Source organism: Grus americana, chromosome Z (assembly GCF_028858705.1).
Source record: "Grus americana isolate bGruAme1 chromosome Z, bGruAme1.mat, whole genome shotgun sequence".
In the NCBI taxonomy this organism is placed as follows: domain Eukaryota; kingdom Metazoa; phylum Chordata; class Aves; order Gruiformes; family Gruidae; genus Grus; species Grus americana.
In genome coordinates this window covers 53,977,328-54,003,271 of record NC_072891.1, presented here as the reverse complement: position 1 = coordinate 54,003,271, position 25,944 = coordinate 53,977,328, and the positions used below count along the sequence as shown (strand labels likewise).

At 44.0% G+C, this 25,944-nt stretch overlaps 2 protein-coding genes across 6 annotated transcripts in view; one reads left to right on the top strand and one right to left on the bottom strand.

The window, feature by feature from the left end:
• IDUA (alpha-L-iduronidase) overlaps window positions 1-25,737 on the top strand; it is a 56,773-nt gene extending 31,036 nt beyond the window's left edge. For 2 of the 5 annotated variants that reach the window (XM_054810342.1, XM_054810341.1), the window contains exons 3-14: window positions 316-398; window positions 1,009-1,116; window positions 1,749-1,844; window positions 2,407-2,609; window positions 3,049-3,228; window positions 4,805-5,021; window positions 5,610-5,813; window positions 6,433-6,554; window positions 7,869-7,994; window positions 8,605-8,681; window positions 9,251-9,351; window positions 24,942-25,737. In XM_054810342.1, the coding sequence (XP_054666317.1) occupies window positions 316-398; window positions 1,009-1,116; window positions 1,749-1,844; window positions 2,407-2,609; window positions 3,049-3,228; window positions 4,805-5,021; window positions 5,610-5,813; window positions 6,433-6,554; window positions 7,869-7,994; window positions 8,605-8,681; window positions 9,251-9,351; window positions 24,942-25,210 (1,786 nt within the window). In that variant the 3' untranslated portion in view covers window positions 25,211-25,737. Of the gene's footprint in view, window positions 1-315; window positions 399-1,008; window positions 1,117-1,748; window positions 1,845-2,406; window positions 2,610-3,048; window positions 3,229-4,804; window positions 5,022-5,609; window positions 5,814-6,432; window positions 6,555-7,868; window positions 7,995-8,604; window positions 8,682-9,250; window positions 9,352-11,484; window positions 14,283-24,941 lie in introns of those variants that run through there. The other 3 variants (XM_054810343.1, XR_008574694.1, XR_008574693.1) reach the window with 3 other exon arrangements.
• LOC129199605 (purpurin) lies at window positions 19,851-24,312 on the bottom strand. The gene is made up of 4 exons (XM_054810345.1): window positions 24,196-24,312; window positions 22,597-22,733; window positions 20,994-21,106; window positions 19,851-20,092 (listed from the first exon to the last, which is right to left on the bottom strand). The coding sequence occupies exons 1-4, from the start codon at window positions 24,310-24,312 to the stop codon at window positions 19,866-19,868; spliced, it is 594 nt and encodes a 197-aa protein (XP_054666320.1). The 3' UTR covers window positions 19,851-19,865.
• Window positions 25,738-25,944: the final 207 nt, after the last annotated feature.

The following is a 25,944-nucleotide window of genomic DNA, read 5'->3' as shown; positions in this document are numbered from 1 at the left end:
TAAATTTCAATTCGACAACGAGTTAGAAATCTTAATATCCTGTTAACTCAAAATCCAGCAAACAAGTTCATTATATTGCTTCTATTGCTGCTGCTGGAATAGGAAAAGGGCATGGATTGGACAAGAAACATGACTTGCTTATGGTGAACACCCATTACTTCAGAGGAAGGAAGTTGGTATACAATTCCAAGAACCCTAGTTCCATGTAAATTTTGAGACCCAAAAGAAGGCAGCCATCTGACCCATTATCTGCAACCAATTGCTACCTTTGCTGTAATCTTTACATTTGTACTTTTTATTACCTGTATTCTTCAGAGTGTTCAATGGGAAGCTTCACTACAATTTTACTGCCTTGGATAACCTTATGGATCGCCTGTGGGAAAATAAGCTAATTCCAGGTAAGGGCAGCTCTCTACCTGCACAGCTTGTTACATCTGTTTGCCCATAGTGTGCAATCATCAGAAAATTCTTAAGAGAGCTTTGCCAAAGCTGATTTTAATAAAATATAATTATTTTCCTACTTGCCTTTACCTCATGTCCATGTACATGTAAACAGTGTGAGCAAAACACTATTAGGGCAATTAAGACAACACAAATGGTTCTACATTGCTTTCAATAACAGTTTGAGATGTATCAATTGGGAAATGAGATCTCTTGAAGAGGAGAAAGGAGAAAGTTTGTACCTGAAAGGGCCAGAGAAGCAGATACTCAAAGTGTAGCTTCCCTTGAATTTTTGCAAACATCCACTGTTTAAAGTTCCCTCTGAGCCATGAATTTATGATGGTGAGCATTACTATGGATCACTATAGTCATTGACAAGTAACAAGTGCGAGCAACCTCAAATCTGAAATATTCCTGGTGGGGCCATGTAGAAACAGGAAACAAAGCCTGTTTAATGATGCTTCTTCATTAACAAGTTTGTTTCAGATAATGCAATAACCCCTTTGTTAATCAAAAGGAGGATAGCATTCACAAAAAAAGGAGACCAATCTTTTGTGTCTTTTTTAGGATTTGAATTGATGGGGAATCCATCAGGATATTTTTTAGATTTTGAAGATAAAGAACAAGTAGTAAGATGGAGAAACTTAATTACACTTCTGGCCAGCAGATACATAGGTAAGTTTAAAAAAACCAAACGCCCTGTTATTTATTCTGTACCTCAAAAAGTTCTGTGTATTGTTACCAATTTCAAGACCCTGGATTTCAGCGCAGAACAGGAAAAAAACCCATGCAGGAACAGACAATGGGATAATAGCCCCTTTTTTGGCTGATCCATGATGAACATTCTGAATGAGTAGTGTGTTCTGGGTAGCACATTTGGCCTGCCTCTGAGGACTGACTTTAACTTCGTTGTGTTATTGTGGTTGTAAACCACCAACTTGCACTAGGACACGATAACCTGAATACTTCCCACATGCCAGCTTCAAGTATCTCTAATGAGACAGAAGCCTCAACCTGAATTACGGCTAGGTGAGTTCCTTAACCACAAGGCTGTAGCTCACATCACCTCCCTCTCACCTTTCATCTTTTTCAAATATTGAGCATTCCATCAAAAATGAGAGACCATTCTGAAACTACCAAAATCACATTTCCCTCATTATTAAAAATAGGTAATATTTATATCTTGTTGTAGCTCTGGGTGCTGAACCTTACCAGCAGCCCTAATTGATAGGATTGGCTGGATCAGTGGCTAATTGATAGGATTGTCTGAATATGCAGCTCACTAATAAATGAGGCCTCTCCTACAGCTAGATATGGATTGGAGCATGTTGCTAAATGGAATTTTGAAACATGGAATGAACCAGACCACAACGACTTCGACAATGTGTCTATGACAGTGAAAGGTAAGCATGTTTTGGAGCACTTACTAGTGTAGTAAAGTAAGACGAGTGTGCGGGGTGGGTGGAGGGGTGACAGCAAGAAAGGAGAGATTCTGGCAAAGAAATAAGGTAGATAGGAGAGAGAAGGAATGTGAAAGATATACCTAGTCTGTTTTGCTAAGGTCATGGTACTGACTATGTTTTGTTCCCTGCTTAGACATCAGTATAAGTATAGGGATAGTAGAATGGGGAAACAGAACAGGAGTTACATTAAGAAGACATAGTTCATTATTTGGATATAAAGTGAGGTTACTAGGGGCATGGGGATAAAGGGTGGAGTAAGAGGAAAACTCTTCATTGACAGCCACATGCTTTGGGAACCTGTTCTCACAAGACCTTCAGAAAAACCTTATGAATGCAACTGAGGTTCTGACATCTTGTGTTGTCAGTGCATAGGAAAGATTAATCCCAGTTTGTGAGGTCCTGTCAATAAATGCAATGATAGTTATAACATCTCGCTGTAATTTTAGGTCAAGATTCTGTTTTGAGTTATCATCTTTGATGTATGCATCTATTTGGACTTCAGGGTTTCTCAACTATTATGATGCTTGCTCAGAAGGATTAAGAGCCGCCAGTCCCCTACTAAAATTTGGAGGGCCAGGGGATTCCTTCCACCCCTTACCCAAGTCACCCATATGCTGGAGTCTTCTGTGTCATTGCTACAATGGAACCAACTTCTTCACAGGGGAGACTGGTGTAAGGCTGGACTACATCTCTCTCCATAAGAAGGTCAGTCCAAGATTTGAGTTTAAGGCTATTTTTTTAATCAGTTCAAGTTACGTTTTATTCTGATTTATGAAGTGGATTTCCAGATGAGTGTCCAGCCTATAGCAGGAAGCATGGCTACCTATTCTAATGAAACTTTGTTAGAACCAAAGAAACTTAAGATGTTCAGTTGCAAGACTTCAACTCAAAGCAAATTTGCCTTTGCCTAATTCCTAGGGGGAAACAACTCCTTTACCTCTTTTCCATTTTATATTCTAGGAGGAGCTCCTGCAAACAGCACATCCTGTAATGAATTAGGTAAAGATACTAATACTGTCTGGCCTGCAGCTCCCCAGGGACTCCAGGAACATGTTTTCAGAATATGTTTATGTCTATATGTTATGTCTGTGTGTTTACTACTGCTTGCTCACTTTCACTAGGCAGATATGAAATATTGTTGCAGGGAGGTGGGAGTTCTCTCTACATCTTGCAACAAGAAGTAGAAGCAGTGGAACAAATTCAGAAGCTGTTTCCAAATTTTGCTTCTGTTGCCATATACAACGATGAAGCAGATCCAATGGTTGGATGGTCCATTCCACAACTGTGGCGAGCTGATGTGACATATGCAGCTATGGTTGTAAAGGTAACTCAGTTCATTGACAGTCTTGTCAAAGTAGAGTCTCCTGATGCCTTAATGCAGTTGCAAAAGTAGACTTACAGTCAGTTTTTAAGCAGCCACTCGGAATAATATATCCAACAAAAGGAGAGCTCCTTATTGATACAGCTGGAGTTTCCCTGAATAGTCTGTTTCAGTAGCTTTATTTAGTTTGTATTAATTTTCTTCATGTTTCCTTTAAAAAACAACTCGGTACTAGCCTTCCATGTGTTGGAGAATGCGTCAGATATTGTATACCGTCCCCCAGTTAGATCCACCTGATAAGACTACACCGACACATCCTCTCTCCATGTAATACTGCTGCTATCATCTCACTACTGCTAGCTATCACCTCACTTCTGTGAGACATTATTTCCCAGCTCCTTCATAAGTTTATCTCATTAAGAGACATCAGATATAATTGAGAAGTCCCTTGAGCTCTCAGCATAAGCCCATTCTTTGATTTTGGATAATGACTGTACATGAGGTCTTTTTAATTACTGCTAGTAATTACTGCTATTCATCAGAAAAGCAGAAGAATAGAGAGCATCCCTGCAGGAATTGTAGCCTGGCTTCAGAGCAAGCTCAGCTTTTGCCCCTACATAGCAATAGTATGTGAGCCACTACCTTATACCATATCCAGAGTCCAGGTGCTCCTGTGCGAAGTAGTAATTCCCAAACCTGGGAGCATGTATATCACCCAGAAACAAGGTACATCTTATCAGCTGCTCCTGTGGAGACAAAGGCTCCCAGCTCCTTTAGGCTGCATACAGAAGCAGTCTTCACCAAAGCAACAAGTCACTGACTGCATTGCAGGAAGCTTCTGAGAGCAAACAACAATGTTTATAATAACATGGTGATACGAAGGGAGAAAAAAGACACATCCAATGGAAAATTAACACTTGGGTAGATAGAAGGTGGAGGCCTGTGTTCCTACAGGGACACAATTCTGAGACTTTCTCAGTTTCAGCCTTCTGAAGTTCTGTTTGATTCTGATACTCAGACACAATCTGGTAAACAGAGAGCTTCGGTCCTCTGACATTTTGCAGGAAAGCAGCTCAACAACCAGTGAAATACCAGGAGAACTAATTCCATGTTGGCACCAAGTGGGTAAAATGGCTCATTCAGAAAGAGAATCTAGGACCACCTCCCAGACACTCGTGTAATGGGTATAAAGTAACTCCAGAATTGGAGAACCATTTAGATTTAATTCAGATTGTAAATCCAGATTACTAATTTAATATTCAAGGCAGAGAAATATCACTTGTAATACAGTAGCCAAGGAAATAAATTCATAATTTATGCATAGTACTAGTAATAGTTACTTCAGAGACTTTCTACTTGCAAGACTATGTGGATACTTCAAATTTTCCAGTGATTAATGTATCACCTAAAGAATATTTCTCCAAGAGTTGTGAGGAACAGTTTAGTTCTTCAAACTTTTCTAAATGGCAGAGTGACAGCTCTTTTCAATATGCTGTAAAGATTTTTAAAAAAATAGAGACATCGTTTGTTTGTTGGATTTTCTCCAGGGTGAAGTTCCATCTTCTTTCTGACTTTGCAGGTAATCATCCAGCATCAAAACCTGCTCATTTCCAAAGCCAACAACAGCATCAACTACACACTGCTGAGTAATGACAATGCCTTCTTGAGCTACTACCCCCATTACTTCACACAGCGGACTCTGACAGCACGTTTTCAGATGAACAATACAAAGCCACCTCATGTCCAGATGGTGCGGAAACCAGTGCTGACTGTCATGGGCTTGCTGGCACTGCTAGGTATAATAACCACTGATTAAAGAGCACATTAATAACCTCTTATACCTAGAAGCTTCCTGCCTAAGATTATTCCAGCCATCTCACCATTGATAAAAGCAGGATTTCTCCTACCTTCTGTTTACCGGCTGTGTTAAAAAAATGAAAATTTCCTCTGAGAAATTAATAGCTCAGGACATGTTCCTGAGAGCCTGTTATCAATTTGATTTAATTTACTGCTTGCTTTGTACCATCCGTATGCCAACCACTCCTTTTTTGTTGTCTGGTACTTCCCTCTTGTGCCATCACGTCAGGCTGCAAATGTCTGTAAGAAGTCCCCACAGCTTGAAGACCTGTGCAGCATACTAAAGGAAGATCCTAATTCACTGCTGGATGCTTAGATGTTGCTAGCTGAACTGCTAAGCATAAGAACTGCTGTAGTATGTGCATGCTCTGCTGTTATAAAGTAAGACTGTCTGAATGATCTGCCTGGTTAAATAAGCTAGAACATAGCTCAGCCTATGGATCCCCATGTTTTGACCCTTCCTGTATCAGAAGCTGATACAGGACTGACTAGCAGTCATGCTTACAGAGTTGTCGCATTTTTTAAAGGAGAAAAGCAGATTTTTGCAGCAGTGAACAGCAGTGAAGGTGAAAGCACAATTGGCGTCCTGGCATCTGTGCACACCCCAAGTGAGATGCAGCCCTCAGACAGTTGGCAAGCTACTCTACTGATGTATTCAAGTGCGGATAACAGGACTTCATCCAACATCACCACCGTCACAGTGAATGCCACCCACGTCCCCAAACTTAGAGGTAAACAAACATCATGTAGGCAGCTCACGTAAGGATCTTTAGGACAGAACATCTGCTGAAACACTTCTGCTGAGTTGCCTTTCATTGCAAGAGTGAATTTCATTGGCTAAGTTTCTCTGTCTCTTTTGGGCACTCTTAAGATTTTCTGAGAGATAATGGCACTCTTCTAGGAAAGGTTCTTTCCTAGTGCTTGCACTTTGACCCTGCCTTTAAAGGCAGCTGCAAGTGCTGCCTTTTTGGAAAGCAATTAATCTCAATGTCCGTGGCTGGATATTGCCAAGCCACAATTTCCTTACTGAGATGAGTCCAAGACAGCCAACATGACCACATGATTACACAGTTTATGCATTTGTCCAACAAATGCGTGCAGCACCTGTGCAAAAAATAAGAGGGTTTCAATTCTGGTTATGGAAGTAATAGCTTGAAATTTAAACTTGGCAAATATAAATCGTAGAGCCTTGTAAGAGTGCTAGCCTCTTGACTCTCCAGTGGAAGCCAGGGTCTGAAGTGCTGAAAAAATTTTTGAGAAGGTAGACTTAAACACCTTCTGCTAAATTTATTCTTGTTAATCTTTAAATCCAAGTAAAGAGTTTACTCTCTTTTATTTGTGTTCTTAAAGAGCTGGTGTATGTGACATATTACCTGGATAACAACCAAACCAATCCCTACCTGAAGTGGAAAAAGCTAGGAAGCCCTGACTTCCCTTCCCCAGAACAGTTCCAGCAAATAAGGGATGCTGAGGTATGACCGTGTGTTTGCTTGAAGTGTTGTATGGATGAAGTGCTTGTGAATTGGTTAACTACAGCTAAAGAGACAAGAAATCAGCGTGGGTAGTCAAAATTTCCTTAGCCCACAGTCATGCGCATCTTGTATACGTATGAAAATGCACTTGCAATCACGCAGAGAAATGTAGCTGACGCAACTGATACCTTTGCATTTATGTTATACAAGAGGCTAAATGTAAATGACCAACTTCTTTGCTACTGGCCTACCCTTAACTAAGGAATCAGACTTGCTCCAGTGCAAGTTCTACCTCCTCTCAGAAACGTCAATGAACTTTGAGACCCTTTCTGTTCTGTCTCCCCAAATAAGTCACATGGCCCTGTGTGCGTTACAGAAGGGCCAGATTGCTGCATTAGAGAGTTGAAATGAGCCCCCCTCAATAACAGAAAACAAACCGCTCCCTGAGGTGGAAACTAACCAGTGCAAGTTCAGAAGACACTTGGCATCTCTCAGGGGCTCACAGAGGCCTGCAGTTTCCCCTTATCCTCACCAGTTCTGAATGCACCCCAGAGGGGACTGAGGAATAAGTCCTCTCTGAGGATGCCTCTCCTCCCTACTGAGTAAAGACATGCCCAAATTACTGTATGTGAGAATATGTGAGCAGCCTGTCAGGTTAGCTCCCTCTCCCATAGTTTCCCTATGCATTCAGACCCATGGGTTAAGAGAAAGGAGGCCACCTTTATCCCCCTGCCGTGGAGCCCATGGACAGTAATTGCCTTCAAGCTTTGATGTGCAGTACTATGTCTTCTCTTCCCAGTCACCACAACCCACTGTTGCTAAGGCTGGTGGGATACTATAGGAGCCATTGGATCTGCCCTCAACAGGGCAGCAGCAAGGTTTTAGAGACTGTTGGCCATCTGGTGAAACCTCATCCTCGGAGACCAACTGAGTGGCTGTGGTGGCTAGCAGTAGCTTTCACTACACACTGGGAATCCATAGCTAAGGGACAGGGGTGTGGTTTGTAAAGACCACTAGCGTGAAAGGCATCCATGGGACGTTACTAAAAGTGACAGACTGCACCTAAAGGGCATTTGTAATCAGGCCAGTTTGTGAGATAGACAAACCTTCTGTTTCCTGAAGAGCTAGAAAACAGGCGAGAGAGAAAAGTCTCCCAGCTTGAAGAACTTTGATGGCTGTAAGCCACTTACCAGTACCAACTCTATTGGAAATTTACAATCCCAAAACAAATACACAGTCACTTTACAGTGATGTAACAGTTGGCCTTTAGATGCTGTAATGAAAGATTATTCACGTTTCTCTTTGGCTCCACAGGACCCAGTGGCAACAGGCCCATTCCCATTTCCTGAAGGTGGCATCCTGACACTGAAGCAAGACTTTCCCATTCCCTCAGTCTTTCTTATCCACATTTGTGCAAGACCCAGATCTGTTCCTGATCAAGTATGTGTTGTATTCTACTGTCAGACTCACCAAATTAGAAGCTGCCTCCTGCTTTACATCTTACTAAGAAGAGCTGGACTAGCATTTGGGCCTATTATTCGTTACTAAATAAACAATTCTTCTATCCTTTGGTGAGAAGGCTCTCCAAGGCATAATTCAAGATAAAACATTCCACAGCAAGTAATAGAAGCCATCACTGAGATAAATGCAAGTTTATCCATGGTGGGAGAATAATTATACGGTACTGGAAAGTGCAGTATCTTTTTTAAAATCACATCATGTGCTACCAGGCTTGACAACAGCTCTCCAGTTAATAATTGATAGCTAAATATAAAATGGAATCATGGCTGTCATAGATTAGACATCTGTATCTGTTCATTCAGTCCCACCCATGTTCACAGTGGTGGCCAGAGCCTCTGAAGGTCCTCTGCAAGTTTGACAGGTTGGAGACATAGGCTGCAAAGCCACAGAGCCAGGAATTTTGTTTTTTTCCCCCAATCTCAATAGAAAGAATCAAAGCAAATAATTAGTAAAGAAAGATGAACACAGAAATCTGACGTAGCTGATGGGTTTGTACAGTTTTCTTACATGGGCATATCTCTTTGGACAGGTGACCGGTGTTCATTTGATCCCTCTCACAAAGGGGCAGGTCATTGTGTTGTGGGACGATAGCTGTGTAAATTCAAAGTAAGTAGCTTTTAAAATAAAATGGATATAACTGAGTTACCAGCACATTACTCCCCGAATTGCCACCAATCCTACAAAGTGAAATGAGTTCACAAATTAACGACTGCTTGCTCCTTGAGAGGTGCTGCAGTGCATTTGTCTGACCAAATTGCCTGTAGGACCTACATGCAGTAACTACGGAGAGCAACCTTGACTAATTTGTGTTCTGAGCAAGGGAATCTGCCTGTTGCTCACCAGCATCCAATGGCATTTTTGAGGGACTTGCCTTCAGCACAGCAGGCAGGAAGATCCATGATAAAAGTTATCCTGGTTTGGGAGTAAAAGATGCTTAGCAATTTGTGATGTTGCAAGTACCAAATATAGCAAGTCAGCCTGGGTGTTCTGTGGGCTGTTGGAGCCTTGGTTCTTCCTAATACTGACAATTCATGCCATCCCACATTTGGTAGGAATGAGTCAACTGAGTATTCCCTATTTTTGTCCTTCTTTGTTGAAATGGCCCTGAGATTAGGATTTCATTGCTCACTGCATTATCAGTTGTATTTACTGAGCTGTCTGGTTTTCTTTTCTAGATGTATAAAGACATTTGAAGTGGAGTTCTCACCAGATGGAAAAGCGTACCGGCGGATTAATGCCAAAGACACAATATTCACTCTCTGGGTCTACAGTCCAGGTAAGGCAAGAATAGGCATATTATGTAATCTGTCATGTTAACAGTGCAACTCTTGAGTGTGTGAAACATCATTTAGTAACTACTGAAGGTACGTAGCTTGCTAGTCACATACACTTCCATCATAAATAAAAGCACATCCTTTCCTTTAGGACTACGCTCTCAGTGAAAGCCTTATTCTCAAGGACAAGCACTAATTGACAAATAGTCATGAGGACATTATTAGGAGTATTGCCATGAGTAAATTCCTTGTCACAGAAACCAAAGTCACCAAGCTGCAGGCCTGGCAAGCTCCCTGAAAGGCAAAGCAACATGTTTGTCTCTATTCATAGCTGACATAGAAGCATGCAAAAATGAGAACAAAAAAAGTTGCTCCACATGACCAGAGCCTGGTGGTGTGCTCTTCATAGCAAGGCAAGTCTGAGGTTTGGGCTCAGTCTCACAGGTATTCGCCATGCCTTTGCCTAAATTTGTGCAATGGGGTAGGGTAGCAGGACCAAACTGCCTTGGTCACACTTGGTTTGTACCACTGAGTATAGAGGTGTTAGACTGCCAAAGGATATGGCATCAACACACAAATAAGTGGGAGGTCATGTCCACCTTTCACGGAGGGGTTGGCTGTCTTGTATTTATCATGTTTTGAGCTGCTTCTCCAGGGCAAGGTCGTAATTCTGCTCTTGTCGTGGGTCACCGTGCCTATTCCCATACCCTTTTATGGCTTGGCAATCTTAAGTTATTGATGTGCTCCCCTGTAAGAACAGAAGAGGTCCTCCTGTAGGACAGTTTGTCCTGGCTATCTGAACACCTAGCCAAGGAGAGACCCCTCTGCTGTTTCCTAGAGCTTTCTCTTTAGCTCTGGCTAGCTGCCTAAGTTTTAGATGTTTCACATTAAAGGGCAGCGAGTTTTGTCTTTGTCAACAGGCAAAGCTTCTCCCAGAGCCTGTGGTCATTTCTCCTCAGGTACTGCCTAGATACTAAGAAACATACCCTGGTGAAAAACACTGAAAGAAGGTAGTGATGTTTTCTTTGGGTATTTTTTTTTGTGATTTTTGGGGCTTTTTTAACCAAACGTGGTATAATCCACAATGTGATTGTTCAACAAGTATTACTAATAAGCGCTGACAAGAGCTGTGTGAAACATAGACAGACCTTGCTTCCAAGTGATACTAATAGCAATTCAGAGAGGTTTTTGCCAGAACCACAATCTCATCTCAGCAGTGGGTGCATAATAAAGTTCAGAGCTATTATTGCAATGTAAAGGGTACACAGGCAAGCAAACTCTGTAAATCATGGCTAAGGCAAATCTCTGAAATTAGGATTCATTATCATCTAGTACTGCACATCTGGGGAACCTACCAGATTTAATTGTTTGTTTCAAAAACAAAAAAGAAAAAACTGCTTGAAAAAAACTCACATCTCAGCAGCCTTTATTGCTAGGTACTTCCTTCACACCCATTATTTCTAGCATTCTTTTTCTTTTAGAAAAAAAATACTAAACACACACAAAAATCATGTAAATAGATGAGAAAAAAAAGAATTTATGTTGTGTGTGAGGTTAAAGACTGCCAGTGAAGGCTGTGTTCTTTGAACTGGATCAAGGATGAAAACAAGCAGAGCCACAGAACGTCAACTCACGTACCTTTGGAGCAAGTGATGCTGCTTCCTGAGTTGAGCAGAGAGTTTTCAGTCAGTCTGCATGCTTCTTGTTCTGCTTCTTTGTTGATCCTTTCCTCACATAACCTGTTGAAACGGCACAATTCAGGCAGAAAAGTAAGTCAGAAAAAAAGGAAATTACTAGTTGTGGATTGCAGAAGATGCCATAGCTTTCTTCCAAAGGGACTGCTGGGACAGCAGTCCTGTAGCTGTACGTGTACTTGTAGCTGCAAATCCTAATGAGCAGAGAGGAGGTTCTTGGTGCAACAAAGAAAAAAAGCCAGTACTTGGCCAGGAGGAATTTATAATCATTTTTGGCTAGACAGGCACAGACACACTTACATAGGGTACAGAACTGATTTCACCACTTCCCCAGCCCATCCCACAAACCTACGTTTTATAGGAGTAGTGCCTGCTCCACATCCTCCAAGCACCACAGGTGTCAGCTTTTCACAGTGACCATTTCTAACCTTTCATTTGCAGGAAGCTCAGTCTCCGGCTTTTACAGAGTGCGTGCCATTGACTATTGGGGGAAGGCAGGCCTGTCCTCTCTTCCTGTGGAGTACGTTGAAGCTTTCAAGTGACTCTGAAGAGTGGTGCCTGGCTTGGTGACTGAGTGGTGTATGCTCCCTTCAAATGACAACTCCCCAGAAAAATAAACTCCTCCCAGGCTGAGGAGGGAGTATCAAAATGACCTGATGAAGCAGGCTAGGAATGCAAGTTATAAGCTACTGCCCCTATTAACTCTTCAGAGCAAAAAAGGCAGCATTATCAAACAGCCACAACTGACAACCCAACTGGTACAATTATAAGAGGCTGCTGTAGGGCTGGGATTCAGCTTGGTAACTAGGAATTACGGGAATAAATGTTTATTATTCCCTATTTTACACTGAGCTAATAGCCAGGATAACCAGAGCTTTATAGAGGTCACAAACTGCAGCAGGAACAGGAGCATCGCTTCACTGTATGAGTGAGGATGGCAGCAAAGGCACAAGGAGAACCTGTCTGAGAGTGAACTGCCTGCCTCAGCTGCCCGGCTGTCTTGACATAATGGTTTGATGGAAAAGCGCACAGCAACCAGATGCGCCTGGAGCATGAAGTGAAGGATTCCTGCTTCTCCACTGGTTAGTCACACATGCTCCAGTGGGTTATTTCAGAGCACTTGCCATGTCTTCAGATGTATGAGGTTCTTCACCCCATCACAGAGGGGTTTCCACCCAGCTCTCTCTGCATTTGTGGCTATTTGGATGCCAGAGATACTCCCCTCACACAGGCAGAGGAAGGGGTAGCAGCTCATCCTCAAAGGGGAAGAAGGCAAAGGAAGCTCTGGTCTCCAGACTTTCCTGCCTTTTCTGCTTTCTGCTTTTGCCCAAGTCACCTGTTTGCACTGTGGCCATCAGCCACTGCCTCTTTGTGGTGGAGGCTCTAACCCTGAAAGCCCCTCTTTCTCTCCATTGCTGTCACCTAGCCTGGCCTTCTACAGCCCTTACAGCTAACATCTCTCACCAGCATGCCACCCCTCCCAGACTGTAAGTGACCTAAGGCTTGGCGTTTGATGGCCAGGAGAAAGCTGAAATGCTAGTTAGAGCCTTTTGTGTTTTCATGTTACAGGAGAGCACACTCTTGAATGTAACAGGACAGCTCTGCCAACCGCTTAGGAAATTAATCAAGAACAGTTTGAGCTTCTGTGCTTTGCATAGCATGTGCACAAGTGTGTGATAGCCCCAGATCATGGGCTGCAGAACACCTCTGGCTGCCCTTGCAGCTGCCGAACACTTTATGTAATGGCAAAGTTCCCTGAAATTGCAGGGGTGTTTTTTTACTCTCCCCTTTTCACAACTGGCACAGTTTGAACTGTGCCTTTAAAATGCTTGTAGAGGGAAGGATAATGCCAGTGAAAACAGCTGGTGTGTTTTCCATAAGAGGAGCAACTTTGTCGCACAAACAAATCCCCTAGTGCGCTCTTTGCTGACATCAGCCACCTCACCAACATAACAACAAAGACTGCATATTTGATGAAACATTCAGGTCTCAGACAAAAAAAACAAGTTTGCACAGTAGGAGAGAGCTGAACTACCTCAAATGGCCTCACTTTTACAGCACAGAAAAGAAACATATATAAAAAGTTAGTATATATGAAATGAGGCCTTGTATCTCCTTACCTTCTGGGCATTTATTCATGTACTTATCCTGAAAGTTAGCCTTAAAAGATTCATTTTGTCACAGAATTCAGATGAAATATTTTTTGCCTCACAGAAATTTGAATAAGGAGCACTTCTCACATCCTAATCTGCCAATGCATCACCCATAAAGGCTTGTGCAGAACAGAAAAGGGCCATTGGACTCTACTTAAGTGATAACTTTCTCGGTTTCAAAAAAGTCAATGAGAAGTTCTACTTGGATGGAGATAGTAAGAATACATTTCAAAGTTGTTATAACTGCCACCCCTGTCTGTCACTAAGTCCCTCTCTTAGGGCTAAACATCATCCAAAGTGTGGAAGGCACAGTGCTTTTTCAGGTATTTTCCTTAAGTGGCAAATATGCGTAGAAAGCAGAGCTGACTAAAAATGGTGCACTCTCTGTTCAGAACCAAGTTTTGAATATACAGCAAGACTAGTTTCTTCTTTTTTACTGCTTTGGTATAAACTTACTCCTTTAAGCAATAAGCAAGTCTCAACAACTGCAGCAGAGAAGAGAATTTGCTATTTCCAGGCTTGAATTTATTTCCAACAAAGTATGGAAGTTTTGGGCTGCCCTTGTTTTTTTTATAATTTAATGTATACAGAAAAATGCTATTTAATACTTGAAACTTGAGTTTTCTGTAACCATCTGTCACTGGCTCTGTCTGATAGAACTTCCAAAATTGCATGTTTAACTCTACCATCTCCTCCATTATAGGGCAGCGATCAGCTCCCCCTCATCGTTTCAGTTTTCAGAAGTGCCAGATGTGCATAGCACTAAGTGGGAGTAGCAGGTGCTCAGTAGTTCTGTAGCATCAGAACCAAAGCAAGCCTGCAGAGCACTCAGATATGTCTCTCGCTGGCCATAAATCCAAACAGGAAAATCTAACTGCAACTGCAAGATGAGGTTCTTTGCCTACTATCCAAGTAAAAGCTTCTGAAGCTATGTAACAATTTAGCAACTGTTAAAATGAATGCTAGGGAAAAACCTTTCAAAGGAGTGTTTTATATTGGCTAATTGTGTCTATGCTGCATTTGTTACCATATTTTGTGCTACCCAATAAAACCAGTTTTTAATCCTTCACATGAACCCTGTAAAAACAGGATCTGATCATTGTGTTCTGGAAACTGCTCAAAACTCTTGTGTCAACAACTTAATCTTGGAAACTAAAGCCTGTTCTGCCCCTGCTCCTCTTCCTATCATAGCAGCTACAAAGCATGGGACATGATATTATCCTTATGATCCAAAGTTGCACTTCATAGAATCATAGAATGGTTTGGGTTGGAAGGGATCTCAAAGATCATCTAGTTCCAAACCCCCTGCCATGGCCAGGGACACCCTCCACTAGACCAGGTTGCCCAAAGCCCCATCCAACCTGGCCTTGAACACTTCCAGGGATGGGGCCTCCACAACCTCTCTGGGCAACCTGTTCCAGTGCCTCACCACCCTCACAGTAAAGAATTTCTTCCGAACATCTAATCTAAATCGACCCTCCTTCAGCTTAAACCCATTACCCCTTGTCCTGTCACTACACTCCCTGATAAACAGTCCCTCTCCAGCTTTCCTGTAGGACCCCTTTAGGTACTGGAAGACCACAATTAGATCTCCCCGGAGCCGCCTTTTCTCCAGGCTGAACAATCCCAACTCCCTCAGCCTGTCCTCATAGGAGAGGTGCTCCAGCCCTCTGATCAACTTTGTGGCCTCCTCTGGACTCTCTGCAACAGCTCCATGTCTCTCCTGTACTGGAGCCCCCAGATAGCTTGATTGGTGCAAGTTCCAACGTCATAGAAAACTGCAGCATGAAGGGACTGTGACCATAAGAAATTTCAAGGCTCAAATAGGAACTTAAATGCATAGATTACCTCAGTTACCACAGCCCAGGGAAAACTGGTCTCACTCAACATGATATCATAACGTCAGATCTCAGGACTTGCGGTGTCCTTGCTGGGAGGAGGTTCACTGGCGTGTGAAGGACAATATCGTTGCAGGGTTCCTCCTGCTGTTGCACAGTCATAGCCTTTCTGCCAGCACTAATGGACTTTCTGAGGACAAAACAACAGTCCTTTTCATTTATAAACAGCTTTTTCTTTTCCCTTGTTAGTGGAAAGTTTGTGCAGGACAGAAATTATGACTTGGGACCTGTACACACACTAAAACCCAGGAATAATAGACTGGATTTCATCAGCCAGCTCAAACAGCAGACAGAAGTGTGCCTGCCTCTAGACATACACTAGATGTTTTATGTTGAACTCAATGAAATAACAAGAGAATTGTAAATCATATCAGCATACACTCGCAGCTGCCTGCCCTACCCTACCTTGTCTTTCACATTTCCTGCAGTAAATGGGCATGAGCTAACTCCCATCTGTTTATTAACTCACAAGATCATATGATGAGGGTCTGCATGTGGTCCTGATGGGAACATGTTCCTTTAGTTCCCTGTAAGAACATGACAGATTCTTGGGGCATGTGTAAGTCCATGGTGTGTTCTCCCAGAATCACCAATATCCTCCTACGAACCTGGAGGCACAACCTTGTGTGGCTGAGGAGGGATTTCACTGCCTAACTCATCTGGACAGACTATACCAAGCACAGTAAGGATGCACTTGGTTCCGCATATAGATCATTCTTGCTAGAACTCCCATCTGCTCTGGTCATAGAGTTATTATAACCATAGACATTAAAAATCCCACTTCTCTAGGATGGTAGTATTGGTATGAATGTCTTGGCCAAAGGCCAGGCTCCTTCAGCTAGGGGTTAGCGTTGTCTAATCACTGGTGATACAAGTCCTAAGTTCACAGATCTCCACCCCAATACTTCCTCATGGGAGAGGGGGCAAGTGGTGAACATTCAATCAATGCTGTGACCTTGCACTTAGTCCAGCACAAAAGGCTGATATTTTTCAACACTCAATAGTCTCTATGTGGGGTTTCGTTTACATTGCTTGCTGGTACTCTTCTGTTTCTGCTTTAGATTGTAGTTCACCATCTTGTTCCCTGTCAGGGTAGCTTTCCCTAGACCAGAAGAGCAAGAAACACCTTTATTCAGTGCTGGCTGAGAGCCTTAGGAGTCCTTCCTGGAAATCCTGGAAAACACAAGCTTGAGAGACTTCCCTGCATCCCTGGGATAACGTCTCTGGCCTTGGAGAAGAGACTTTAGTCAGTGGTATTTATGCTCCTTTCAACAGATGCAGTAGATAATCATTGTATACTGTAGATAAGATTGTACAAGCATCTTGCAGAAGCTGTTTTATAGTGTAGCACTCTGAAGGTCTTCAGTATCAACCTTGTGCCACACACCTTTTGCAAGCCTTGGGAGCAGGGGCTGTTCAGCTTCGTTTTCCCTCTATGCTTGGTAATCGTGACTTGGAAAAATCTGTGTTGCTGACAAACTGCAGGGTTCAGCAGGGTGCTGGGAGTGTGCCGGACTGGTAGTTTTATTCATAGGAAACATTCAAAGTTAATGTAATTTTACTAAGAGCAGTGGGAGATACTATTCGAGTGCACCCTCAGTCAGTTTGCAGATGACACCAAGTTGGGTGGGAGTGTTGATGTGCTGGAGGGTAGGCAGGCTCTACAGAGAGGGATCTAGACAGGCCGGATTGATGGGCCAAGACCAACTGTATGAGGTTCAACAAGGCTCAGTGCTGGGTCCTGCACTTGGGTCACAACAACCCCATGCAGCGCTACAGGCTTGGCGAAGAGTGGCTGGAAAGCTGCCTGGTGGAAAAGGACCTGGGGGTGTTGGTCGACAGCCAGCTGAATATGAGCCAGCAGTGTGCACAGGTGGCCAAGAAGGCCAACAGCATCCTGGCTTGTATCAGAAATAGTGTCACCAGCAGGACTAGGGAGACTGTACTCAGCAGTGGTGAGGCCGCACCTTGAGTCCTGTGTTCAGTTTTGGGCCCCTCACTACAAGGACATTGAGGTGCTGGAGCGTGTCCAGAGAAGGGCAACAAAGGTGGTGAAGGGTCTAGAGCACAAGTCTTATGAGGAGCAGTTGAGGGAAGTGGGGTTTAGCCTGGAGAAAAGGAGGCTGAGGGGAGACCTTCTTGCTCTCTACAACTACCTGAAATGAGGTTGTAGCCAGCTGGGTGTTGGTCTCTTCTCCCAAGTAACAAGTGATAGGACAAGAGGGAATGATCTCACGTTGCACCAGGAGAGGTTTAGACTGCTTATTAGGAGAAATTTCTTCACCAAAAGAGTTATCAAGCATTGGAACAGGCTGCCCAGGGAAGTGGTTGAGTCACCATCCCTGGAGGTATTTAAAAGATGTGTAGATGTGGCACTTAGGGACATGGTTTAGTGGTGGACTTGGCAGTGCCAAGTTGGACTTGATGATCTTAAAAGTCTTTTTCAACCAAAATGATTCTATTGTATTCTATTCCTTTTGGTTCCTTCTATGAAATTCTTGGCCATAAAACCTGTCGGTTCTCTATCTTTCACTTCTATACCTCTCAGATACTGGAGGCTGGATTGTGAAGGCAGTGGGGAGTAAATTACTGCCTACACCATTAGAAACGTAAGTAACTGCTCATTTAAAGCAATATTCCAGTGTTATTGAAAGGAACATCTGCTTTATTGCATTTGTGATTCAGGGGCTAATTAGAAATAGTCCGTGCAGACTTTTGAGTATTCAGATGTACCAGAAATAACTATAAGGAGTTACCAGCCAGCAAGCATCACACTATCAGCCTCGTCTCAGAGTTGTTGTTCCAGAGGATTTCTGAGCTTCAGAACTTAAATAGAAACATTGGTGGGAGAGGTACGTTGTGTACGCCAAGGCACTGCAGGCACCCACAAACCTTCGTTGTTTGGCGCAGCCTCACCTGGGACCTCCACCCGTGTACCCCTTGCCCCTGGTCCACAAACTCTCTTCAGCTCAGCGTTGAAGAGCCTTGCTGCACGTAGCCCTGTCTCTGACCCAGTCTCGAGTCCTGTTTCTGGCTGGAGCCACGTGACAGGCATGCGTGTGCCCTGCCCTGTGCCTTGTTGCTCTTGCTCCCTGGCTGGACTTCCCAGGTGAACCCCAGACCATGCATTTGTCATGATCAGCACTGTCAGGGGACCTGCCCCTGTCACCACCTCCCTACCCTGCTGCCCTGCTTGGTGCCAGGGAGGGACACTGCCTCAATTGTGTTGGGGCCACCCCTGGCTGACATCTCACCTCCCCTCAGTGAGCAGCCCTGCTCTCCCTGCTACCCGACAGGACAGCAGGTAGCAAAAAGCAGTTCCAGAGGTGTATTTTTTTAAAAACATTTATTGACCAATGCCACATTAGGTATTCCCTTGAAAATTTATATATGAATACTGTATTGCACACAGTCTACAAAACCCCCAACATTTTCATGTGTTTTTCAGGAAAGACACGCTAGTCCATACTATGATTTTCTTTTTTTATTAGCTGAGTGGCAACTTCAAGACCAAGAGGTCTGGTTTCTGTTCTTAAGGATAGGATCAGAAGTGTACTTTTAGCAGGCCCCTGGAAAGAAAGAAAAGTATACTTTAGTCCTTGTAAGTGAATTTGTAAAGTGCTTTAACAGCTTTTTAGCCTTCAGTGAAGCTGTAGCTACAACCTTCCTAGGGCACTTCTGAATCACAGTACAAGATTAGGATGGGAGATTGCAGAAGTTGCCGTTTGCATTGCTCTGTGTCTGTTGGCATAGCACTTGTGCAGCCTTTGCGAGTCCCAGGTAGCCATGAGTTTTCGGGTTACATGAGCACATAGGCATGAGCCCACCAGCCAGATACCCTCCCTCTGCTACAGTAAGCAACACGGAGGGGCAGGGGGCAGGGATGCCCCTAACAGTACCATAACCTGTTCTGTAGTGGAGGACAGGCTCACACAATGGTGTGCCATTTGGAGGGTTTTAGCTGCTATTTCTTGTCCAGCAGTGCAGAACATGTGCGTTACTGTGGCAATCCCCCAGTCCAGGTCCTCAGGCCTCGCTTAGTAAAGGGCCATTCTCCAAGCAAGGCATTGTGCATGTGAAGGTGTGCACACTTGGCTGCCAACAAAGAGGGATTTCTGCCTCCAGCATAGCCCTAAAAAATTATCTGCCTATCTCATGGACAGCATATGAGCTAGAAGATCAGCTCCCATGCCTCCAGAAAAAATGTCTCAAAATGGGCTTTAGACATGCTCTGTTCACATGTATGTGGCACAACTGCTGACTCCCACTGCCAGCAGACACAGCTGGAACTGCTGCTCAGAGCCCCTTGTCTCTGCTCCTCAGACTGCCCAAGACACAAATCATGGTGGAGCCAAGAAGAGTAAGAGTGCTCCTTCCTGGAGGCAGCTTCTCCTAGGACAGTGCACAGACCTATGGTAACATGCTGTTACCAGGTGGACAAGACAGGTGTTTCCAAGTCCAGAAACACCAGGTTGTTACACCCATCCCTCTCCTATCTATTAGAGTGACAAAGCTGATCTTCCTTTGGTAGTGTGACAGTTTCAGCACACAGGATTCCTATTAGGGCAAACTTAAGGCTGCAGAACCACCCTGTAACAGCTTCTCTCCCTTGCGTAGACTTTTCCTTTGCAGCTATTTTCGTATTAGATACAGCATTAAAAAAAAAGTTGCTAAAAGAGTACACCTTAGTTTGCTACAGTTCTGTCACATTTACAGCAAATGCAACCTATTCTGCAAGCTGCCAGCACAATCATCTCTGTGACTTTGCTAATTAACCCAAAGTACCTGACTGAAGCACAGGCTGGAACTGGCCAGACATGCAGATTTCTTCCTGCTTCTGACGCACAATGCGCTGAATGGCTGGGGGGAGGCCACGGGGGTTGCGTGAGAAGATCAGGGAGTAGCCATCATCACAGGAGCCATCCTCCTTTAGACTGCGGCAGGCATAGGTAATGGCATAGTTATCGTAGTCGGTGTCAATCACCCAGTAGTTGTCCCCTGAAACATCAGAACACATGCATTTGTGGCTGTGGGCAAAACAGAGCAGAGGTGGACCTAGTCATCCCACAGGGGGTCGCCTGACTCCAGCGCATGGCAGGGATAGCCTCCAAGAAGATCTAAAGTCATGTCCCATATCCAGCTTGTCTCCACACCATGAAGTGAAGAACTGGGACACACAGGGCATCTTGAGACTGTGTTGCTTCCCATGATACTCAGTGCATTTTTACCTTTGGTTTCTTAAGCTAGAAGTACCAGGAGGACTAGGACTTTCTGGGTTTTCAATTACAAAAAAGTCACTCTATGTTTCTCTCTCAAGCCTGGGGGTGTGGGGCATACCGATTAAATTTTGGCCATACAGATTACATTTCCTACACAAGAAGCCTCAGCAAAACATGCCTCCTGTTTTCCAGCCTTGCTTAACTAAGTGTATTTTGATGCGGCTTACCTGCCAGTATTCAGTGAATGTACTTCTTTCTTAACGCATTAGCAGGCCAAGTCCTGCCCAACTGCCACAGCTGGAGTCCCACAGCTATGGGAGACTCAGGCACAATGTATGGGGTGTGCAGGGTGCATTACTGAGGTTCAGCACGAGCAGTTTCTGTAAGGGCACTTCATTTAACAGCTGTACAAAATCTGTGTGTGGCCCATTGCCTCTAAGCTGCATCCTCCCTGTTAATATATATGATGCATAGGTGGGGTGTCTGTGGAGTCTCTGGATCCTGCCCCTTCTGTGGAGATAAAAAGCATTGCTTGAACAAAGCATCCTCCCAAAAAAGAATGCTTTGTCTCCACTTGGAGCAACCTGAGCTCAAGTGTTTTTCCTGCTCCTATACTGAAACACACAAATCTAGGCAGCTGTAAGCTATCAACACTGGGCGGGCTGGAGATGTTCACTTACCACCGCTGGAGAGGTAGCTGGCCAGGCCCTGGTAGGTCATGTACATTTTTGCTGGAGTGGTTGGGTCAGGTACTGTATACTGAGCAGCCATGTCAGCACAGATCACCCAGAACCTGCAACGAGATCCATGAGACTGAAGGTAAGGCCCTGTGGCATGTGAGCTTCGAATGGTTATCCCTCACACAGGAAGCCGGCTATGCTTCAGCACAACTGCCTCAGGCATGGGCATGGCCTTTCTTAATGCAAAGTCACTGTCATTACGTAAGGCAAATCTGTGACACACACCCGCCCCATCACTGACAGTGCATTGCTGCTGTCTGGTCCCAGCCTCTGTTGTGCAACTACGCTGCAGCTGGGGCAGCGCTCCTGCTCCTTCAGCTCAGCAGGCTTTTTACCCATTTCTGTACAAGTGGACAGCCACCAAGCGAAAGGATGGATGCCATTTCTTGGCTCCCTGCTAGCAGTTTGCAGAGTGAGCTGACCTGCATTTGGGTTCATTTGCTGTGTCCCCAGGTGGAGGCGTGGAGTTGGCTCTCCTCTCTCTAACCCTTCCTAGCTCTTTTGACACGGGGATGTCTGTTACAAGTACGGAAATAATTACAGCCCTTGTGCTGTCCAAGCTAGTTAAAGGCCTTCACACAGGCTGTGGGAACCCTGCAGGTGCCTGAATAGCCTATCTTTATCGTTGGCATCTGTGTCTTAGCACAGTTTGTCAGGCATTACCTAGATTTGTGAAACAGTGGAAGGGTCTCCATTCCCTTCCTTGTATGGGCTGTGCTTCCCCTTTACCCTGCCACTGCAGAAATAAATTTCTGGCAGCCTTGAGACCCCACTTGATTCCTGAAGAGTCCTTTCAGGAATCTTCCCACCTGCACTGAGTGACATGCCTGCAAAGCTTCATTTGCCCCATCCCAAAATATCCTGGAGTGCTGTGCTGTTAAGACTTAAAAGGTTCATAGCCACCTGCTCTACTCTATTATTCATGCAGTTAGACAGTTTTTGATAGTTCAGGCACAACAGAACTAGTGCTAGCCTACTGGAAGGCCCAGATTTTTTCTACACCCAGAAAGCTAATCGCTTTACATGCTGTAATTTCTTATATTGCCATGTCCAACAGGCAAAACTCTTAAGCTTCCTGCCATCTCTCTATTCAGGCATCACAATGGCATCCAACAGTTATCCACATGTGTTCCTCAGAAGTCTGTCCAATGCTGTGTTGAAAGATCTGTGAAAGTCATTGCTCACTTACACTCCTCTCCTTCCCCTGAACCTCTGAGTGAAATGAGATCTGTCCTGCCCTCGCAGCCCCACAGGCTTCACGAGCTCCTCTCTCTTGGTTGCAATTCATTTACATAACCACTCCATCATTCAAGACTTCACTTTATAATTGACTTTTGTAACGGACCCAGACCAGAGCCAGGCTGAGAAATAACCCAGGACTCAAAAGTATCTAACCACTGGCTTCTACTATATTACCTTGATTTAACTTCCCCTTTTGATGAAGAAAACCCAGTCATGTTGTGTGCTCAGGATAGATCACCATCCATGTCCCACTTCTCTAGTACCTCATGGCAGCAGCTAGAGCTGAAAGTCGAGAGCTCACCCAAAAAGCTTCACTCGGCCTTTGGAAGACGCTGTCATTGTGCCATCTTCCTCCACGGTGTATTCAGCAGAGATGTTGTCCTGAAGGAAAAGGCCTTCTGGATCCTTCTTGGCCAGGGCATACCATTTTCCTGCATACTAACATGAAACACTATTAATATCTGGATTAATCACCATGGCAAGATTAGCACAAAAGCATTTTTGTAAACACAGTGCCCTTCTAAGTACCCATTGCCTGGCCTATGGAGAAAGTCTGAGTTTGGGTGGGTGTGTAGCACACAGGTCCTGCTGTGCTGTCTGACAAGGAGGAGTGGTTCTAGCGGCTCCGCACTTCTGTGTGCCTGTACTCGTGACCACCTGAGATGTTCCTGTCACAGAGACCCCACACTGAAAGCTTCTCCCATCCCAAGATGCCTGCTGGGAGTCAGACCGGTTCTTCCCTGTTCCTGTTCAGGCCCCTGCTTCTCTGTGGAAGATGTCATCAGCAATACCAAATTGCAGCCACAAAGACCTCAGAAAGCTGGCTGGAGACGGTCTTGTGGCTGCTGGGGGCCACAGCTGATCTCTGATGGTGAAAAGGTTCTACCCAGCAAAGCAGAAAGCGATGGCCCTCTGCACTATGAAGAGGAAAGGATGTGTCGGGGAGGCTAGCAGCAGGGAAAAATGAAATGAGATTAAGGGGAAAAAAAATTTCCAGGAAAAAATGGGTCTCTGAAAATGTACAAGCAGTTTTCAGTAAAATGGAAACAAGATCTAAACAGGTCCTGACAGACAGGAATGCCCTCAAAAGTTAACATTATCAGTACAAATACTGAAAAAAGCAGAACTTAGCTGTGTTAAATTTGATTCTTCAGTGAAGCTATTGAGATCTGTTTTGCAAGTTACGTGCTTAAGCCTGAAACAGACTCCATAATTCCCGAATACAGAAGCCTGAGAAAAAAGTTTGACTTTTTAAAACTGGGATGTTCCCAAAGCTCTCCCCAGACATGGGTTTGTTTCCAGCAAAGCCAATCTTGTATAGAGGAACTGCTGGCCCCACCCCAGCTGTGGCTGAAAGTGATGTTTGCTGGGGAGCAGTCAAAATAGGTACTGACACACCTGTTTGGACCTTTCCAACACCAAGTTAGCCCTGATTTCCCTCTCAGAGGCAGGCAGACTAAACGCCGTGTTTAAACAAGAGTCAGTCTGTGTTCAGGATACCCAACTAGATAATTTTTCAGCTTGCTATGACTCCCAAGAATGGCTGGTGGGGGATGCAAGTCCCCCAGGGCATGTGTTAGGGCTTTCTCGCTGATGAGGATCTAAATTGTTTCATTCATGGGACTGCTCAAAGCTGAGAAATGTACGAAGCTTTGTGCTAACAGAAGATGGCATCTAACAGAATAACTTCCTTGACTTTCAAGGCTGGTTTTACCATAATGCTCAGAAGCTTAAACAGTAGTGAGAAAAGCAAACTACAGGAACAGTGCCTGAGAGACAGCATACAAAAGAAGTTAACTTCTTGGTGAGGAACCCCTTTAGATTAACACAACCCATAACCTGGAAAAACAGTTTATATATGAAGCTTCTTCAGATATACTGTTGAAGTAACCATAATTACCCTTTTTGGATCAAAATTGTCTTTCACAGAGAAAGACTCCACTGCACAGGTCTGAGCTAGGCTATATTCAACAGTGGAGAAGATCGAGGCCAGGAAAACATACTGTGCGTATTTCATTCTGCAAGACAAAAGCAAACGTGGAGTTTTATTTCATGCAGTAGATGTGGGTAGCTAGTGCTGTGCCTACAGATACATTCCCCTCATTTTAAAACTAGTTTCTTTCCATGCTGAGTAGACTACCAGCTCCTCCACTGAGAACCCACTGGGTCATTGTGGTGCCTAAATCCAGCCAAAACTGAGCATCAATGGCAATTACTTTGCAAGAGTGTTTTGCTTGTCAGTAGAAGTATTGTGTTTCATGATATTTTTACATTATAAATCAAGCCAGACTCTGGATAAGGTTGGTAAGAACTGATAAAAATTTGATTTTTAAAAAATTTTTGTTTTCACAAGAAGAATAATGTTCTGGTGAGCTCTGGTAAAGCACTGTAGGTTTTAAGGATGTTGTTTCTAATTATTTGATGGTGGATGACCACTTTACTTTCAAGCCAGCAAAGCTGTGTTCTTTGTGACCAGTTATCATCAAAACAGGCTCTTCCTAGCTGCCTACTCTAATGGCAAAATACATCTCAGTATGGTCTGACCATTCCCTCTACAAACATGACAGATAATACTCAATTTCTAGAGGCTTGACCTGCCATTGCAGCACAGCCACAAGGTGGCCATGGCTTTATTTGTCTCCTCAGGTATCTGGGCTAATCTGTATCCCAGCATATTTGTTTGTCACATTTGGGAAGAGAGCACCTGCATATACATTCTTGCAGAGTATTTGACCTTGAATACCTGTTCTGATGCCAAGATAAACCAGAGTTGCCTGAAATGTACCTGCAGCATCCAAGCTGAGCTACCAGCCCAGGACTTCCACGCACCCAAGCAGCTACTCTGTTCCCAGCTGCTGCCATGCAAGCTGCACTTCCCTGCTGCACGAGATGCTAATCTGGCCCGCCTCTGCTGAAGAGAGACCTACCTGCTGGGGTAGAGATGTTGGAGATCCCTGAGGCTATTCTGCTTCAGTCTTTGGGCTGCAGTCAGCGGGGGAGTTTTGTGTCAGTTGCCCTCCAGCTGCCTTTAAATAATGAATCTGCGAAGTCACTAATTGGTTATTTTTGCTCGTGTGCCTGAATAAAACGCTTAATCTTGGATAATCCATTATGTAAAAACCAACTGTAATCCTCATGCTGGTGGGTCTGACTGCTATACTAATACAAACACAGCTTTTACATAATGGAAAAAGCTGCCCAGAAAGCTAATAAGTCTGCTGATGTGATTGTACCACACCTTTGTCTCATTGAAGTCTTTCTGTTTCTAACACGTGTTAGGAGAATAAGCACAGAGCATTAACTAGAGAAACTCATGGACTATACATACTCATCTGCATAGGCATGTGTTCATATTTGATGACTTGCGTGGGGTAGATATATAATTAGGTCTTCCAGTATTTGCATCATTAAATTAAGGTGATCCTTGCAAGAGTAGAAAGATGTTATGCATTATCTACTGGGGGGGAAAAAAAGCGCAAAAATAAAGATTTTGCCTTCATGTTCACATCAAAATCTTGGAGTCATCAGTTCCCCTGTGCACTGAAATATCTTTATACACATTCTTTCCAGTTCATCTTGTCAACATTTTACACAAATACTATAGCTCTCTCCTTCCCAAGATGTTCTTTCTAGAAGCATCCCATGGGGA